The sequence below is a fragment of the Amblyraja radiata genome, chromosome 5, assembly GCF_010909765.2.
Source record: "Amblyraja radiata isolate CabotCenter1 chromosome 5, sAmbRad1.1.pri, whole genome shotgun sequence".
NCBI classification, from domain to species: Eukaryota; Metazoa; Chordata; class Chondrichthyes; order Rajiformes; family Rajidae; genus Amblyraja; species Amblyraja radiata.
The window spans coordinates 59,790,943-59,807,855 of NC_045960.1; the positions used below are offsets into that span (position 1 = coordinate 59,790,943).

General features: G+C 38.9%; 2 protein-coding genes across 4 annotated transcripts in view; one reads left to right on the top strand and one right to left on the bottom strand.

Moving 5' to 3' along the window:
• The window catches only part of runx2 (RUNX family transcription factor 2), a 156,610-nt gene that overhangs the window by 72,574 nt on the left and 67,123 nt on the right, over positions 1-16,913 (bottom strand). Inside the window, exons 1-4 of one of the 2 annotated variants that reach the window (XM_033021332.1) lie at positions 11,221-11,525; positions 9,625-9,917; positions 8,577-8,733; positions 1,874-1,978 (exon numbers count right to left, since the gene is read on the bottom strand). In XM_033021332.1, the coding sequence (XP_032877223.1) occupies positions 1,874-1,978; positions 8,577-8,733; positions 9,625-9,917; positions 11,221-11,284 (619 nt within the window). In that variant the 5' untranslated portion in view covers positions 11,285-11,525. Of the gene's footprint in view, positions 1-1,873; positions 1,979-8,576; positions 8,734-9,624; positions 9,918-11,220; positions 11,526-16,913 lie in introns of those variants that run through there. The other variant, XM_033021333.1, reaches the window with a different exon arrangement.
• Positions 11,860-16,913, top strand: part of supt3h (SPT3 homolog, SAGA and STAGA complex component) — a 380,516-nt gene continuing 375,462 nt past the window's right edge. Inside the window, exon 1 of one of the 2 annotated variants that reach the window (XM_033021335.1) lies at positions 11,860-12,018. The gene's annotated coding sequence lies outside the window, so the exon portion shown is untranslated. The other variant, XM_033021336.1, reaches the window with a different exon arrangement.

Sequence of the window (16,913 nt, forward strand, 5' to 3'; positions counted from 1 at the left end):
TTGACATTGTTAATTTGCAATTTTGGATATTTCCTTTTTGTTTTTTATTTTAAGGGAGTGATGTCTTTTTTTTCCATTTCATCACTTTAGACATAATTCTTTTTATTTAATGCTTCCTCTTCAACTGAAAATCACTTTGCTATATACTCTTAAACCATTTTATCCAGGCTCTTTTCAATACTGGCTTTCATGCTGACATATAGGTGTACTCTACAGGGATTCACAAATATTAGCTTATACTCAGCCACAGCCTTTCCTTGGCAGTTAACCTGCATTCAGAAATGTATCATTGGTGGGATATTGTACCCATTACTAAGTTACTGAGTTAGTATCTAGTCCAGGAATAGAGTACAAATCACAATATAGCACCTGAGAAGATTAAATTCAAATAAAAAATTCAAATCTGGAATCTGGAATAAAACCTAAAATCTGGTGCATTAATCATGAAATCATGGGATTGTTATTAAAAACTCATCTTCAGACTTCTTTTGTATAATGGCTTATGAAACAATAGGCAGATTTTTCAAACACCACTAACCAGTAAAATTACCCTTGCAGTTTATTAATGATACTGTATTGCTCAATGTTTACAAATACAGAGGACTAGATGTTAAAAGTCCAAAGTGCCAAATATCAATTTACTCCCGATGGTGATGGGAGCATTCTGCACTCACCTATGCTCCTCCGATGTTGAGAAAGGCTAGGCAGACACGTCATTGGGGTTATCAAGTGGGCACCTACTTTCATTGACGTTTCGCTGATTCAGTTACATTATCAGTATAGGGCAAAAATCTAATTTGTAGAACAGTTAATATTAAAATAATTTTAAATATGTAAAGGTATTAAGGAGGAAGTGGATACTTCATTGTTTCCATCTTATCATCCCCTACAAGACAGGCCAATTTATAATTGCCTCATATGTTCAGATTTATAAGAATGACCTACGGTATCATAAATACTGTTAAATTAAACTTTGATAACTTGCAATGATGGTTTAGGATTTAGTAAAATTGTTAGAGCAAGTTATGTTCCTCTCTCCGATATTAGTTTACAAAATGTTTAAAACCATGATCATAAATTGGGCATAACAGGTGCGTTTGTTACCTTGTTCTACTTACTCCACCAACTGTCCGTGCTTTTCTTGCAAACCTTGATAATGAGTGCCAGCAATTGATTGCAAGAAAAAAAGTGTCACATGTACTTCAAGCACATTTCACAATTTGGGTTTTACTCAAGACACTCCAGAAATTGCCAAAATCAGCTAACTGAGCCTGTATGAATGGCTCAGAGATCGATATATCATAGCTCAACCTTTGAAACTATTACTGTAATACATTTTTTTTAAATTGCCATAAATATTAATTCTTGAAAAATTTGCCATAAAATATGAAACTCACCATTGAAGAAGTATTTGACCTCTAGTGACAATTATCTCAGAACAGACTGGAGTTAGTAATATTTGATCTATTCAATTATTGTCCACCTTTAGTATAAATTGAATTGAACTTGAAAAGATACCCTGATTTACTGAGGTATAAGGCACCTATTGTTTTGAAAATTATGTAAGGTGAGCTAATCTCTGATGTCCCATCTGAACACCAAGATGAAATATGGTGGAAAGGAACAGGATTTAACAATTCAATGCAAGATTTCACTTAATCTGAAGAATTTAAGAATTAAATCAAGGTTTAATTTAACAGTGTTTTTGATTTAGAAGAAAGATACAGCATTTTAATGGTAAATCCAGAAATATCTTGAGCCATTGATCTGACGTGATAAAATATTTTTATAATTTTGACTTTTGGTCAAGCGAAATTACTGTAATTGTTCGCATAAATCAGAAGAGTAATGAACATGAGCAAATTGCACTTACTTCTAGGTTCTCTGGGTCCATCCACTGTAACCTTGATAGCTCTGTGATAGGTAGCCACTTGGGGTGGGTTTGTGAATACTGTGATTGTCATTGTAAAACTTTTACCTGGAAAATATAGTAAATTGATTTTTACTTATGTGGTTATTATCCCCTATCCTCTCATCAATAATAATTCCACAAACTATTTTGTAGCATTATAATGAAGTAATGTTAAATAAACGATTACACTGGTTATTGCAATCCCAGTCAGTTTGTTTGAAAGATCTTTACTTGAAATATGAGATTTCTATATTAATGTCAATGAGCATCTGCTTTGCATGCAATTTAGTACAATACAATACAATACCGTTTATTGTCATTTGAACCTCAAATGAAGTTCAAACAAAATTTGGTTTCTGCAGTCATACAACAAGAAAAAAAACACCAAGACACACAATTAACACAATTTACACAAACATCCATCACAGTAAATCTACTCCTCACTGTGATGGAAGGCAAAGTCATTGTCTCTCCCCTGTTTTCCATTCTTCTCCCGATGTTAAAGCCCCCGGCGGGCGATGGCAAGTCCAGCGGCCGTTAAGGCCACGCCGGGCGATGTAAAGCCCTGCTCCGGGTCTTGATGTTGGAGCCCCCGGCGGGCGATGGCAAGTCCCGTGGCCGTTAAAGCCGCGCCGGGCGATGTAAGGCCCCGCTCCGGGTCGTTTTCAACCCCGCAATTCGGGCGGGAGAAGTTGCCGATGCGGGAGCTCCAAAAAGTGGTCTCCCACGAGGGATACGCGAGCTCCCGATGTCACAGGCCTACAGCTGGAGCCTCCGAAGCTCCGAAGTCTGGTTCTAGCCGCGCGCCACCACAGCTCATCACGCTCCGAATCCGATGGTGAGTCCGCAGGTTCCACGACTGGAGCCCCCAGGTCGTTCCGGTTGGATGCTGCTCCATGGTGCAAGGCCCCAACGACAACGGAGACCCGACAGGGAAAAGGTCGGGTCCCCCGTACAGGGAAGAGATTTTAAAGTTTCCCACACCCCCCACATATACACAGCTAAAAACAATATATAAACTATAACCAAACTATAGACTCAACATGACAAAACATTTTAAAAAGACAGATGGACTGCAGAGGCCGCTACTGCAAGGCGCCGCCATCTTGTTTTTGACGTTTAAGTTTAAGTAAATAAATTGTACTTGTATTGCAGCATTATCTTGTGCCATCATTTGTAAATTAACATCTGTTTTTGTTTGTTAACATAGCGACAATATAGATCTAATGTCGTGGTGGTATAACACTCCATTAATTCCATTGGACTTGGAAATATGACAAATTGTCTTTAAGATGAAGACATCTAAAGAGAAAAGCCATGATAAAATGTACTGCCATTTTTTAAACCTTGTGGTGAAATGCAAGAGCAAAATATAACAGCAAAAATATTAATTCACATGAATCCGAGGAAGTGTATCCATTTTCAGCATTTGCCAAATGCTATAAATTGCCAAAGTGCATTTAAAAAAAAAATCTAATTGTTGCCAGGATATGTATTCCGCTCAAAATGACAGCATTTATTGTCATCTCAAAATTTTTGGTTAATGGTACTGCATGGAACAGGCCCTTCGGCCCACTGAGTCCATTCCAACCATTAATTCACACTTAGTTCTATGTTATCCTACTTTTGCATCAAGTGGGCAAATCTTAGAGGCAATCTTACAGAGGCCAATTGACCTACAAACCCTGACATAATGAGATATGTGAGGAAACCATAGCACATGGAGAAAACCACGCGGTTACGGGGAGCATGTGAAAACTCCATACAGACAGCACCCAACGTCAGGATCGAACCCAGGTCTCTGGCTCTGTGAGGCAACTGCTCTACTAGCTGCGCAACAGTGAGTCAACCATTTTGGTGGGTCTGGAGTCCCTTGTAAGTGTGACAGATTTCACTCCCTGAAGAACGTCAGATTTTTACGATAATCTGGTAGTTTCATGGTTCCCATGACGCAGTTTAGACTGTTTATATAATTTTTTTTGGAAAAAATAGTGCTTTTCTTTAAATTCCATTACATAAATAACATGTATACTATGTACTCTTGTGTTGTTCATGCAAACAAAGAATTTCATTGCACCCTGGCGTACATGACAAAAAACTAATTTGAAACTGATGTCAGTACATATGGTGACCAGAAAATTTCTACTTCTAATTTTAGTCACTGTGCTTTTCTCAGTCAACAGCACTGAAGATGATGATCTTGTTATTAAAACATTTTGATTTGTTGGAGCTTGCAGGGGACAAATTGGCTGCTATGTTTTCTACTTTATGATAAGTCTATTTTACAAGTACGTCGTTAGCTGTAAAAGTGCTTTTTGGCATCTTGAAGCTATGCAAAGTACAATATCAGTACCACTTTATTTTATTTTCAAGTTGAGGAAACAAATAACTTAATACCAGAATTTGAAGACATGGCACAAAAAAAGTCATCTTTATTTTGTGTTGCTCAATATTGCACCAGATGTGAATTGAGTTCCACTTCCAATATTCAGTTTCAGTGACTTCAGCTGAGCTACGTTTTTGAAGCTGAGTACAAGACACAGCTACCATTATATTGCACATTTCATGCATGCAGCAAGAAGAATTTTCCAAATCATTGTATTTATATAGTAAAAGCAAAATACTTTGCAAACCGGAAATATGAATTAAGTACCAGTATATGCTGAAAATGTTCAACAGCAAGCAGAAAGATTTGACAGAGAGAATTAGTATTTCAATTCAGTGATCTCTCATCACAATAGCATAATTCAGGTCCTTTTTAAAAAAGCACATTATCACACACTCAAGAACCGTATCTGCACAGAATGCTCTAGCCATTCACAGCTAATGTAAAGAATAATGTGTCCTTTTTTAATGACATTCATCTTCAAAATGAATAATGTGCTGAAAATGCTATAAGAAGAGGAGGGCCAAAATGATCCTGATTTAAAATGCAAACATTGGAGGGATAACTTATCTAACAGTTTTTAATGTAAAATAAGTACAAATTAGGAAAAAATGAGTGTAAACCTCTTTTGAATTTAACAAGTGCTGTATAATGATCTACATTATGCAGTCAATGTTGAAAAATATTGTATTTGCTGCTGAACACATGGAAACTGCCCACAAAGATGCAGTGATTTATGTGGCATTGAGTTCATGTTTCCAAGACTGGGTGCTGTCAGGCATTAGCTTAAGGGGCATCCCTGGCAGCTAGTGATATAATCAGACAGGATTAAAAGTTAATCACCTTTAGTTATCACAGCAACAAACCAGAGAAGAAAACTGCAGAAGCAGGAAATTCAAGAATTAGTGACCAGAGGTGTAAGTTTTTTAAATGTCAAGGAAGCAGTCACTTTTAAGAGGCATTTCTAGAGTGTGGACGTTATTGGTTCCAAAGATGTCTACGTGAGGGACGTTTCATCATTTTGGTTAGGAAGTAGAAATTGCAGCAGAAGTGTGGAGTTGTTTAAAACGCTAAATGTCAATGTTTGAGAAAGTCAATCAAGCCATCCGCTTTGAATTGGAGGTGAATATATCCCACCACATTTAAAACATCAGCAAATAATGATGCCAGGGAAAGTCAGTAGTTTAATGGAAACGCAGCAAAACATGGACAAAATGAGCTGGGAAGGGAATTTTGGGGATAAACACGAGAAATTAGGCCAACAATGAAAACCTGTTTAAAATGGCATGGTTATGTATATGGTTCTGAAAGGACAGCTTTTATAGAGAGAAATACATCCATGAGGGGAGGTGTAAATAAAGTATTCACTGTTAAATGTAGATACTGTAAAGTCTAAGGGGACAATAGTCACCTTGATAATTAATGAGATATGACAGAATCTATCAAATATAACACTGAAGCTGTTATTAAATGGTTGCCTTACATCATAATAAACAAGGCCTAGTAATTCAATACTGTCTTAAATTAAATCCACTTTTTTTAGAAAGAAAACAGTAAATGCTGACAATGAATGCCTCAAGACAATTAAACTTTACTGAAATTTTCACTACAGGAGGTATGCAAAATCTGCCATTCATTTACAAAATGCATTAGAATGATTTCCACCTGCTCATGTAGTGGCATTGCGCCAATGTTATGTACAGTAGTGGATATTTTCCATATGTGCAGTATTTTATTTTTAAACGTGGTGAAAATCAGTACAAGTAAGCAAAGTTAAAAGTGTGGGAAGGAACTGTAGATAGACACAAAAAGCTGAAGTAACTCAGCGGGTACAGGCAGCATCTCTGGAGAGCAGGAATGGGTGACGTTTCAGGTCGAGACCCTTCTTCAGTCTGGGTTACTCCAGCATTTTGTGTCTATCTAAGCTACGTTAAGACAACGGGTGCTGGGTGAAGTCATCAAATGTGGATATTCAAACAGGCCCTAACAATCTTTCAGTTATCATGCAAAAAAACCCTACACAATGCACAGAGCAGGTGTCAAGTTAAATACATACAATCTCATAATTAACTATTTTAAAACACTATTCAATTAGCAGCATGCTGTCGACATTTCTCACTCAGATCAACGCAACCAACACAAAATTGTTTATCTGTGCTCACTTGTTGAGATCTTGGTCCGTGCAACTGTAATTGTGGTTCAGAAGTAATTCACTGGTTTCAAATCAGGTTGAGACAGGGTTAAACTTTGCATTTTTGAAACAATTTAAAAAAAAAATTTGGAATCCAAAGCACTGGACCAAGAATATATATATTGATCATTACTTTTCCACATAAGTGATACAATTGATCTTTTACATTCCACATCAAGGATAGGCAATAACTGATTATATTACTGTCTACAAATTTAGTACCTACTGTTAGCGTTCCCCCAAATAAGACTACTTCCAATAATTATTTTTCTAAATATTAATGTTTTATTCATTGTAGATAAATGGATGTGTGTAACTATAAATATAATTATTAAAATATATTTTATAATTCTACACAGTAGCTCCACAATTTGTAAAATGCTGCAGGGATATTAGAAAAAAGAGTGGTTTGTATCAGCAAAATCCTGCACCTTTTGAGCAGACATTCCCACATATGTAATAAGTTAGATATGGAATTGTTACTCATTTCCATAGCAGTTTGTGCAGTAATGCTTCAGGACAGGAAAAGGTGGGCGTTGTAAAGTGAGTCAATAAAACAGTCATCACTTTGCATCAGTACAGGGTTTTGTACAAACTAGTGAATGAATCAGAACAGACTGTTTCAAGCTGAATTACTGACTGTGCACTTGGCAGGTCCTAATGTCTATATCTTACTTAAAGGATTAGCATGCTGTAATAGGAAGCTTTCAAATTGTCTGTATTTTAAAGTTTAAATATTCTGCCTTCATGAATCTGTTACTTGAATATCCTTAATGGTTTCAGTTTTCAGATCACTTCATGATCATCCAAGGTAATCTCATTGTCTATTTTTGGGGGCTACTAGGTATGTGTTTAAAGGTTTTATCTTCTATTTGTGTCAGCTAATATCTGTCTACTGATTAGGACCAGTTAATATGTAACTCTGTTCTAAGTGAATAAGTGGTTTGAACACTCACTTCCTTATGTTCACACTGGTTGCAATCTGTTGGTGATTGCTCTCTGAATGTTCAGTTGAAATAGGATTCAATTAATGATCTTATCTCCTCATCTCCCTCTTCTTAAACTGAATCTCGCAAGACAAGTCTTGACTTAAAAATCTTTTGCAGCTCTTCCTGCCTTTGGCACACTCTGAGCTGGAAACAAACCTTCTGCTTCAAAGCAAAGCAGGGGTTTGTTCTGCAAAGAACATAAGAAAAAAGGGTCAAGTCTGTTTGGACATAATTACACTTCATCAAAAGAAGCTTTCTTCATCTCCCATGCGTGAAAAGCCTGCAAGCAGTTAGTCTTTTTTTTAAAGGAAAAAAAAAATACTTTTTGGGAAACTAGCCAAGAGAAAAGCAAAACAGTAAAACTGGGTACACCACTCCTTCATGATTTCTTTGAACTTTTTGAACATTTTTTCAGGTACATTCAGCTAATGTGTTTGGATTCTGTATTGACTTCGAGTCTTTAACGTATTACTTTTTTATTGAAGACATAAATTTAGCATAATTGGAGTTTTTCTCTTTTCCTCCCTCTTTTCAAGATTACTTTTAGAAATGTTTTAACTGCTTATTGTTTGTCTGTTGCAAACAAAAAGAAAAATAAATCACTGTAAAGAATTAAAGTGAAATGAAATCTGCGTGTACGTGTTTCAGGATGGGGTAATGCCCATAACGATTGTTGACACGTTCGCGCGTTAAGCAGGAGACGAGCATCTATAAAGATGTCTTATTTTATTACTTGCAGCTCTTCTCGCCGTATTTGCAACAAAAAAAAGAGATTACAGACCTAATTCAACTACAGACCTAAAGTGTGAACACAACAAAGGAACTGGTGAGCAAAGCAAAGCAAAATGGAATGGCCATAATACTGAGAAAGTGACAGGACAAACACATTACCTACCAGAAAGTGAATGAATCGGATGACAGGGAAGGCAGATGCATAAATGGGGCTGTTATTGTTTAAAATCGAATGCTGCTAACAATAATTTCTATTCCGGCATCAAGTCTAGATGTTATCACGTCCCCTTGCCTTAGCAATATCTCTCACACCGGCGCATATTGTTAAAAGTGATGGCAAGTTTAAATTAAGGTAAATTACTGTACCCCTTCCACTCCGGCCCACGAAGCGTAAATCGTTGAAACGAGCCACTTGGTTCTTCATGACCGCCGAGGCGTTGCGGAGCTCGGCCGAATAATTCTCATCATTGCCGGCCATGACCGTGACCACAGTGCCGTCAGCAACATCCCCCAGGGCGACAACCTGTCAGAGAGCAAGGCACACCTTCATTACCGTGGATTACCAGCTACTGGTCCCAGGCAGGCAGCTCGGGAGGCCAGGGCGGACGGGATGGGGTAACCTCAGCCATCAGTAGGGCAGCTCTGGTTTACATTACAGTTCTTAATGATGGATATTGTCCCTTTCTGATCGCTTCTTAAATGGAGGATTTGTTCCCTATTCTCTTAATGTTTTTTTAAAACTAAGAATAATTATTAACCTACACTGTGATGTACTTTGTTGCACAAAGAGCACGATTGTTGTTTGTTTGCAGGAATGTGCGAATGTGGTCTCAACTATTTATTTCACAATTTCTGTGACTCTTCATCATCATAGCAACGGGCAATTAGAGGCTTCGGATACATAATTAATTCGCAACTTTACAATCAGCTCTTTCGGAAGAAATGAACTGATCCCATGCTACCATCAATCTCCTGACACTGAAGTTTTCACAATTATGCTCATTGTTCAAAAATCGATAAATTTATGCAACAATTAATAAAGGCTTATATTTCACCACAAAGATTTACACACTGCCCTGTGCTCAGAAGTAGATTATTTAAAAAAAAAACATGAGCCGCATGCAACAGATAAAATGCTGCGCACTCACCAGTTTTATAGTCTTCATCGGTGTTAAAATATAATATGGAAGTTCAAAAAGTTGGCACTGTGTACTCAGCAAACTAAAACATTATAAATTTAAAATACAATGCTTTGATTAGTCAATTGCACATTAAAATCTGTCAGTATATACTTAAGTGCACTTCTATCTGCAGTAAATGTTAGCCTTCATTTATATTAAACAGCATTTTTATGGATCGGTATAAGTTTACAATGTTTTCTTCCGACCCTAGTGCTTAGTATAAAAATTCTTACCTTAAATGCCACAGGCAAGGTTTTGTTGCACCTCCAGTGTGACGGCAGGATAGAGCAGAGGAAATTGGGGCTGTCAGTTCGGACTAACTCTGCAGGGTGATCGGCAATGATATCCACCATGGTTCGGTTCTCATGAGGCCGGATCAGAGACCTGCTCAACGCCGCCGCCGTCGCGGCTGCTCCGACTCCGGGCCCTGGTTCCTGGTGAGGGACCATCCCGCTCACATCGCTCATTTTCCCCGTTGCTTGTAATGTGGTGGACGGTGGAGTAAAACGCCGGCTCGTAGTGGGATCTACGGGAATACGCATCACAACACTTTGATTAGGGGCTTACAGTAGCCACAAATTGTCAATGTGTCCAGTTAATATCCGTTATTGACACTCAGTTCAATTCTGTCCAGTTTCTTTATTTTTTTGGCTCCCCCTCTAAAATACAAAACAGCCTTTTTTTTCAGAAAAGTCGATTTTTCCTCCTCTGACTATATTCCGAATTTCAGTCTTTAGGGAGAAAATGTCAAATCCACGCTGTGGTCAAAGCGATCAAGAGGAGGGAAAAGCCACAGTTTCCAACTGGTGGTTTCACGGAGGTTGGGATTATAAAGCAAGTTTGTGGTCATGAAAAAAGTGAGCGGTGATGAGACATCAAAGAGCACGTGGTGACTGTAGGAGTCATCAACGAGTTTAAATATTCTGTATTCCCTTGCAAAATGCGAATTCGAGACGATCACATAGTACTTTTCCAGCAGCGCTACTTGCCCCAGATGTCTACAGAAATGTGTACAGTATTCTCCTTCAAACTGATGAGGCGGGTTTGGGGTAAAGTTTTCAGAGAGCGGCTGGAGATTACGCACTAAAACATTTCCGTGAATGAATGAAAGTTATAAAGCTTGCCCCAGAGTAAGGCTTCGCGAAAAAAACTCTATTAAAATAATTTACATATCCAATCGTAAAAAGTGCAAACGCCTACTTGTGATCCGAGCCTATCAAAGCCCGCTGATGCTTTATTCACTATTTATTTCCTCAAAGAGTGTTAGGAGGCAGACGACTTCTAGTTTCTGCCGCGGTTTAAAATAAATACAGCTGTCTTGCGAAGTTCACATCGACAATGCGTATTTAAATGTTTTCAGAATGTGTTAAACTCTCTGCTAAATTCCTAAATTGAGAGGAGCGCAGAGTAACCATGGGTTAACTTTACGAGAATAAGTTAAAAAACATGAATGGGTTGGAGGACTGGCCGGATTGACACAACTAACCGAGCCCCAGCCTGTTGCTGCATATTAGTGGTGAGCCTGACGATAACTTTCAAACGTACAAAAGCTTGAATTAGAGTGAGGAAGCAATTATTTATCAAGTCAGTAATCTGGCACTGGCAAACTCTTGTTAAATCAACTTCAAACGACATGCTTTTTCAGAAGTATTCATCAAAGGGACATGATCTATAGCATATAACGTAATGGCAAAACGTTGTATTGGATACATTTATTTGCCTTGTATTAGCTAATTAAATTGAATATTACTCTTTTATTCAGATAATTATACCAATACCGTTTATTTGAACCGTTCCTCAGTTTAACAAAGAGAACATATCCAAGCTACCTTCCATGTTTATTACATGATAACGAGCACCATAATTGACACAACTCCCGATAGGATAAAGCATCCTGTAGTTTCGATTGTAACTACTGATGATGAATAAGTAACATTTTACTAGGTACTCTCCCCAGAGCTTTTCCTTTCAAAATGAGCCTTCTAGTGACGTGCGGGCGGATTGCATGACTGTATAAATCAAACAAATTTCATGCATGTTCATCGGAAATTCAAGAATGCTGTTGCAGGTATGGTGTGAGAAACTCGTGGTCACTTTGGCAACATTGAGCAGCTCGTCACCACCTCCCCGCTCGCTCGGGAGCGCTCGAACGATGAAAGCGGAGACCGAGCCCAGCCAGCGCGTTCTTTGATTGACAGCCCAACTGTCCATTCACCGGACGAGACACTACAGCGCGGCGTCCACCAATCAGCGTCGAGGTGGGCGGGACGGACCCGCCCAAATGGAGCAGATTTACGTCAGCGCCATTGCGTCGTGACGCTACGCGCCGGTTGTTGTAGTCCCTTGCGTCGTGACGTTACGCGCCGGGTGTTGTCGTCAAGCTCACGCACAGCGACGTTGCTCCATCAATTGAACTACAGTTCCCAGGGTGCGCTGCGCTGCGCTGCGGGCCGCAGCTGCGCACAAGTGTGGGAAAGGTTATTTATTGGCGAGCGGGCGAGGATCTGTCAACTGTGGAGCAGGGATTCAAAAAGCGTGCGCGCACTGCCGTTAGATTACATGCCCGGCCGCCCCAGCGTTACCGGATAGTGTGCGCTTGCGGGGGGGGGTTCCTCATTAAAACGAAAGTGAGTAAAACATTGGTCATTCGTGGGTTTTGTGCCGCAGGCCTAAATTCCGAATTGTTACTCCAGGAGTGTCCTTGTGTCCACACAAACACACACACGTCTTGCCGTTCCCTTCACAGTCAACATGTAAGCTGGTTTCATATAGCGGAAAGAGTTGCTTGTTGTGCATGAGTTGGAAACTTTCAGCGAATGGACTTGCACCGTCCACACCTCCGCTCCTGTGACCCCACATGTGGACAGTCATGTCCAGAGCCCTATCACCCCGCTGCATCCCCAGCTCCCCGTCCCTTATCCCACCCCTCCCCGTGTTCCTCCACATGCACGGCCCACCCCTTGGTGCTATTCGTTTCAACTCCGTGTTGCTGCATCACGCACACATCGCCACTTCCCTGACTCCACTGTATTATTTGTCCTTACACACGAACAGACCACCCCTTCACAGGTTTCACAATATCCCGTGTTCCTTCGCATGCACCTTGTGGAGGATATGTGGTATTCCTGCTCCACAAGGTACAAGGTCCTTCCGCTACTCCTTGTGCTTCTGCACATGCACAGACTGTCCCGTCGCCTATATTATTGAGTCGCACGTTCCCACATTCCACTGCAGTGTGGGCTTCTTTACATTCACAGTTTTCCTGATGCTCCCGCTGTCGGGATTGCCTGCATCGCACGTTGCTCATGCAAAGCCCTTCCCTGATTGAGCTGCAGCTGCACCTTGTATTAATGAACCCCCTTTCCCCGAATGCAAGGTTCTTGTATTTCTGCAGAAGATATCCTTTCCTCTCATTTCCAGCGCATGTGTCAGGAAGCCTTGCCATCCCCATCCAGTGTTGCCTGTGTTTCTCTGCAAGTGCTCAGTGCATTGTGTTCAAGAGTGCTTCCCCATCTTTCCAAAAACTATTATCGTTCGTATGGTCAGTATACTTATGTGCAATGAAAGTTCTCCATTCTACTGCGGTCACTGATATCGAAGGTGCATGTACATGATGCACAATATAGTCCCATAGCATTTTGATTATTTCATTATTGTATATCTTACCTTTTCTGCAACTCTACATAAAAGTAATCAAGTAGCCGGCTCATAGTTAGTGATATCATTTAAACAGCCTGCAAAAACATTTTTTTTGCAGCCATATACTTAGTCAGTTGATTCAACGATACCAATGTGGATTAATCCTACAGCGGGAGCTCACTTTTTTATGCTGTACACACATATACAGTTGCAAGTCTATTACCTTTGTCCTTTGGTGCTATTAATTTCTTTCATTTTCTTTTAAGCCTGTTTTCCTCCACCACACTGCTAAATGCTACAGGAGGATTGAGCATTGAACCAGTATGCTATCATAGGAATTTGTTATTGGTGCTCTTTGCATTAACATCAATAACATTTTTATTATATTGTATCAATTTACAATGCTGCAACCATCAGTAAAGCATTTCAGGAGGGTGTAGACCGATGAAATGAGCCAGCATGGGGATTATAGTGTATGATGTTTATGTTACTGGGCCAGTGGAAAATGTTCTGGATTATTAATTTGATGACGAGTTCAAATTGAACCACGCCTGCTGTGGAATTTCAATTCCAGTAATTAACATAAAAACTGGAATTGAAAAGAAAACGAGCATAATTAACAGCAAACTGTTATACTGCTGTAAATGCTCGTCTGGTTCACCAAGACCCTCCAGGAAGAAAATCTGCTATCCTTCCTTTATCTGGCCTGCAAATGACTCTTGACCAACCAAATAGTTGATACAGGTACCTAATTGTTTCTTCAGTTCCTGGGCAGTTTGATATAGTCCGTAATTTTAAAAAAAGCAAAATGAAAAGTAGATATTTAGAACCTTGGAAGTAGAAATAGACATTTTCCCACAGGGACAAAGCGAGATATAGATACCTGAAAGGAACCTCCATAACTGGTGGAATCGATGTCCTTAATAAATTATAGAACCAATTTGATTTGAAATGAAATTGCTTTTGGACAGGAAAGCATTGTCAGCTACAGCTCAGTTGGTGTAACTGAGAGTTAGAAAGTTGCAATTAAAAGTTTTCAAAGATTTTGACATAACAAACAGTTCCTTATAGTACCAAAGATAGGCACAAAAAGCTGGAGTAACTCAGTGGGACAGGCAGCATCTCTGGAGAGAAGAAATGGGTGACATTTCGGGTCGCAACCCTTCTTTATAGTACCAATTGTGTGCTATGTTGTGCAGATAAGAGACTGCAGATGCTGCAATTCTGAGCAAAAAAACAAAAAGCTGGATCAACTCAACCGGCCAGGCAGCATCTGTGGAGGGAAATAGATGGTGTTTACGTTTGGGACCCTTAAGATTGGTGGAGTTGGGTAGAGAAAGCTGTGATGTTGCAGGTGGTCTTTTTGGCTGAAATGTAAAACTAGACTTTCATGTAAAACCATGCATCTTGTGGCACTATTTTGAAGAAGAGCAAAGGAGTTATCCCAATAGCCTAGTTGATATTTATCCCTCAATCAGTCTCTTAAACAGATTATCCTGTCCTATCCGGTTGCTGCGTGTAAATTGTGTGCTATATTTCCCCATGGCACAGTACACAGCAATTAATGGGCTTGTCCCACTTAGGCGATTTTTTTGGGCGACTACAGGCGACTGCAGCAAAATTTTCAACATGTTGAAAATTTTTCTGCGACAGTGGCTACAATTTTTGCTGTCGTAGGTTGACGTAGGTGTCGTAGGTTGCCGGCAAGTGTCGTAGGTGAATTCCATTAAAACTAGTCCCTGGCAGTCATCTAAAGAGTCGCCTAAGTGGGACAGGCCCATTACTTACTTACATTTTATTACAGACTCATGAAATTACATGGATGAAATTGTTATAAAAGATCTTCATCCATACTTAAATAATAATGCCACTAAGATATGCAGAATAAAAAGGATCTGATTTTAAAATGGCATAAAAATCAAATTATCATAGGATGGGAATATTTGGGACAAAGATGTTGTTTGAGTGAAGGACTGGTGTGATAGTTAATTATTTTTAGAAATATTTTCAAAGGAAAATATATGTTTTACTCTAGGACCATTCACAGAAAAGGTGAAGTGTGACAAATAAATATTCAATAATGAATCATATTCAAAAAGTTAAGGCGGTCAGAAGCTGATATGTACCTTGGAAGAATAAAAAAAAACCATCATCTGTAATATCTCGCCAAACAATTTAGAGCTAATTGAACATGGTTTGTTACCAAATATGATTTCCATGAATAAATCCTAGTGATTCACCTAATCCCAATTTCCGCTACACATTTCTGATTTATAATGGACAGTGCAGGAAATGGGTAAAGAGCTGCATTGGCGTGAATGTCTTGATTGATAGGGCATCTTTTGCGTTTATAAACTACTTGACAGTTTTATCATGTTTTAATCACAATTGCTTTTTGTCTATTTATTAGTAATGATGAAATGACTTTGCAATAACCCCAGGTTTTTTTTATGATAACCAAGCACTTTCAGCATGCAATTGGTTGCCACGATGGTCCATAATATCAATTCAATCAAACGGAGTAGATCTGCAAGTTCACCTCGGCATTTTCCCTACATAAATGCGATTGGAAATGCGAATTAAGTAGAGAAAGGGAAGAGAGTAGTACCAGAAATCCTCCATTGTATTCCTCTGCCCTATTTGTTTTTCTAATTTCTATTTCCTTATCTTAAACAATTATTAATTTAAAACCAATTTTGTCAAGCTATAGTGCTTTAACCACTATTTAACATTTAGACAGAGAGATTAATCTGTAAATTAATATGCTTTGCCTGCAGTTTTCCGTATTAAAAGGTGTTAATTCTACTTGATTCATCTTGTGTTATTTAATTCCGTGGGAACTCTCAATTTCCTTTACATTATACCCATTTTAAGAATCTCTAATAATTACATGTTTTCCTGCCAACTGTCGTTTGGGAAAATGTAATTTTAAGACCACTACAGCGTAGGAAGCAATAAAGTTTTTGCATTAAATACCAAATATGTGGATACATAAAATTGCTTGTATTTCATAAAATGAAAAAAAATCACAAGTTTATAACTACATTGAGAGTAGTTGACTTCATAGGTCGGGGCATTGAGTACAAAAGTCTGGATGTCATATTGCAGCTTTATATGTCATTGGTAAGGCCACATTTGGAATATTCTGGCCACCCCATTACAGGAAGCATGTAGAGGCTTTGGAAAGGGTGCACAAGAATTTATCAGAATGTTGCCTGGATTAGGGGGTATTAGCTACAGGGAGTGGTTGAACAGACTTGGATTGTTTTCTCTAGAATGCTGGAGGTTGCGGGGAGACCAGATAGAAGTATTTACATTCATGAAATGTATAGATAGGGTAGATAGTCAGAACCATTTTTCCAGTATGGCAAAATCAAATACTAGAGGGTGTAACTTTAAGATGTGAAGGAAAATGTTTCAAGATGTGCGGGACAATTTTCTTTATACAGAAGGTAGTAAGTGCCTGGAACGTGTGGTCAGGGTTGGTGGTTGAGGTATTTGGCATTAAATAATGGCATTTAAGAGTCCTTTGGACAGGCATATGGATATGCAGGGAATGGAGGGATGTGGATTATGCTCAAGTAGATAAGCGATGGTCTTGACATCATGTTTGGTACAGATATTGTAGGCCAAAGGGCCTGTTCTTGCGCTATACTGTTCTATGTTGATTCCAACTGTTCAGTGCAACAGAATCCAAATTACCCAAATTAGTTTTTATGATTAATAACAGTTTATTAAGAGTCAAGAGAGTTTAATTGTCATGTGCAATTGGGATTAGAACAATTCATTTCTTACTTTCTGCAGCTTTACAGGTACATTAAATGCAACAATACAATAAATAATCAGTTATACTAGTCAGTATACTATATCAGTCCACAATAGT